The following is a 1,758-nucleotide window of genomic DNA, read 5'->3' on the forward strand; positions in this document are numbered from 1 at the left end:
TGCCCAAACTCCAGCTCTTCTCTTCTGGGAAACGGAGGCATGGACAGGGATCTTTTGACCTCCATGGATGGGCAGAGTCAGTCACAGAGTCAGCCCCAGATACAGCCCCCACTCCTGCCTGAGAAGAAGAGGGCGTCGGACGGGGAGCATTCGCTGGGAACAGCCTCTCCAGCCCTCAGCGGCTTCTCGAGTCCCCACAGTGGGAGCTCTGTTAGTATCCCCTTCCCCAACGTCTTGCCTGACCTGTCAGCTCAGACGCCAGGCACAGCCTCACCTCTGCCAGGTAAGCTCATGTCTCATTGGTGTCACATGAGGTGATGAACACCCACAAATTAATCCTGCTAAAGCTCCTTTGGCTGATGATTGTGTGTTTGTTTGTTTTTTTTTTCAGATGTACTGGCCAGCAAGCAGGTTACTGTAAAATTTGTGCAGGACACATCGAAATTCTGGTATAAGCCAGATATCTCAAGGGATCAAGGTAGGCTTCCAGCGTCCGCTTTTTATCTAAAAAGAAAAAAGAAAACTTTTACACTTAACCATCGAGCAGCCTCATAATTATGTTTCTCTTTCCTCAGCCATTTCAGTCTTGAAGGACAAGGAGCCTGGCTGCTTCATCGTGAGGGACAGCCACTCCTTCAGAGGGGCCTATGGGCTGGCGATGAAGGTGGCTACACCCCCACCCTCCGTTCTCCAACAGACCAAGAAAGGTACGACACATGTGATATAATGTTCCTAACTTTTTAAGAAAAGAAGAAAATGTGGATTAAATGTGTGTTTCCCAAAATGTTGAAAAGCATTCTCTCAATTATCGTAGTCAGGTATCAGAGACTGATCCAACAGTGTTCATGGGAATCAACCATCACACAATCCCACACAAAGCCATCTACAGTTACAGCCCACTGTACTCACCTTCGTGGTGGAACATGAGAGTCCCCTCCTCTGTTTGTGTGTGTGTGTGAGAGCTCCTCACTGTGTCTCTCTCCTGGGCATCATCGTGATGAAGCCAAACAGACCGCTATTGCCTGATAGTCTTAGATGTACAGCTAATGTTTCACCCCTTCACAAAGGATGTGGCGAGTCCATAAGCCTGCTCTGATCCCGGGGCCTTCTCCTGGGAAGCTCGCTGCCCCACATAACTAGATGCTATATCCAGGGATTGGGTTCAAAACAGGCTGCTTCGATGTTTACTTCCTAGTGTGTTTGTTTCAGGAAATAAGGGATGAGATTTTTTTTTTTTCTTGGAAAATAAACAAAGTCTCTAGTGGAATCTGTCCAAACATTCTCTGGCCATGCTTCAACATGAAAACAAAGGCTGATTAAGCAGTGATAGAGATTCACGCATCGTTTTTTTAATTATTATTATTATTAAAAACATTTTTTTTAAAAGCGCCAGACATTAAATCCCACACAGCGTGTATCAGAAACGAGTTGGAATCTTTATAAGGTTTTTTTTTTTTTTCTTCACAAAAACAACACATGAGGGCACAAAGGATGCCCTTATGCCCTTCTTCTACCAGCCCACCACAGTGTTCAACCCTTTCATTTCATCCCCCACTCACACCTGCCCTTTTGTTTGCTCTTACCCCTCCGCAGTCCAACGACACCTGTGGTGACATCATGACATGGTCCTTCTCCACACTCTCAGCTTAGGGCATTGTGGTTCCTTATAAGTGTGAAACCCAACCCACCTTAAGGAGCAGGCCTTTCTCCAAGCCTTTGTGTCAAAGACATTCCTCACATAGACTCCTCCTGCCCCCT

General features: G+C 46.4%; 1 protein-coding gene across 1 annotated transcript; it reads left to right on the forward strand.

Moving 5' to 3' along the window:
- The first annotated feature begins 6 nt into the window (after positions 1 to 6).
- LOC111664524 (tensin-3-like) lies at positions 7 to 1,748 on the forward strand. Its single transcript, XM_023419136.2, has 3 exons — positions 7 to 283; positions 392 to 478; positions 576 to 1,748. Exons 1-3 carry the CDS (start codon positions 40 to 42, stop codon positions 725 to 727), a joined length of 483 nt encoding a protein of 160 aa, XP_023274904.2. The 5' UTR covers positions 7 to 39; the 3' UTR covers positions 728 to 1,748.
- The last annotated feature ends 10 nt before the right edge of the window (positions 1,749 to 1,758 follow it).

This window comes from Seriola lalandi, unplaced genomic scaffold, assembly GCF_002814215.2.
Source record: "Seriola lalandi dorsalis isolate HSWRI2012SDOR001 ecotype SW California unplaced genomic scaffold, Sedor1 jcf7180002001578, whole genome shotgun sequence".
Classification (NCBI taxonomy): Eukaryota; Metazoa; Chordata; class Actinopteri; order Carangiformes; family Carangidae; genus Seriola; species Seriola lalandi.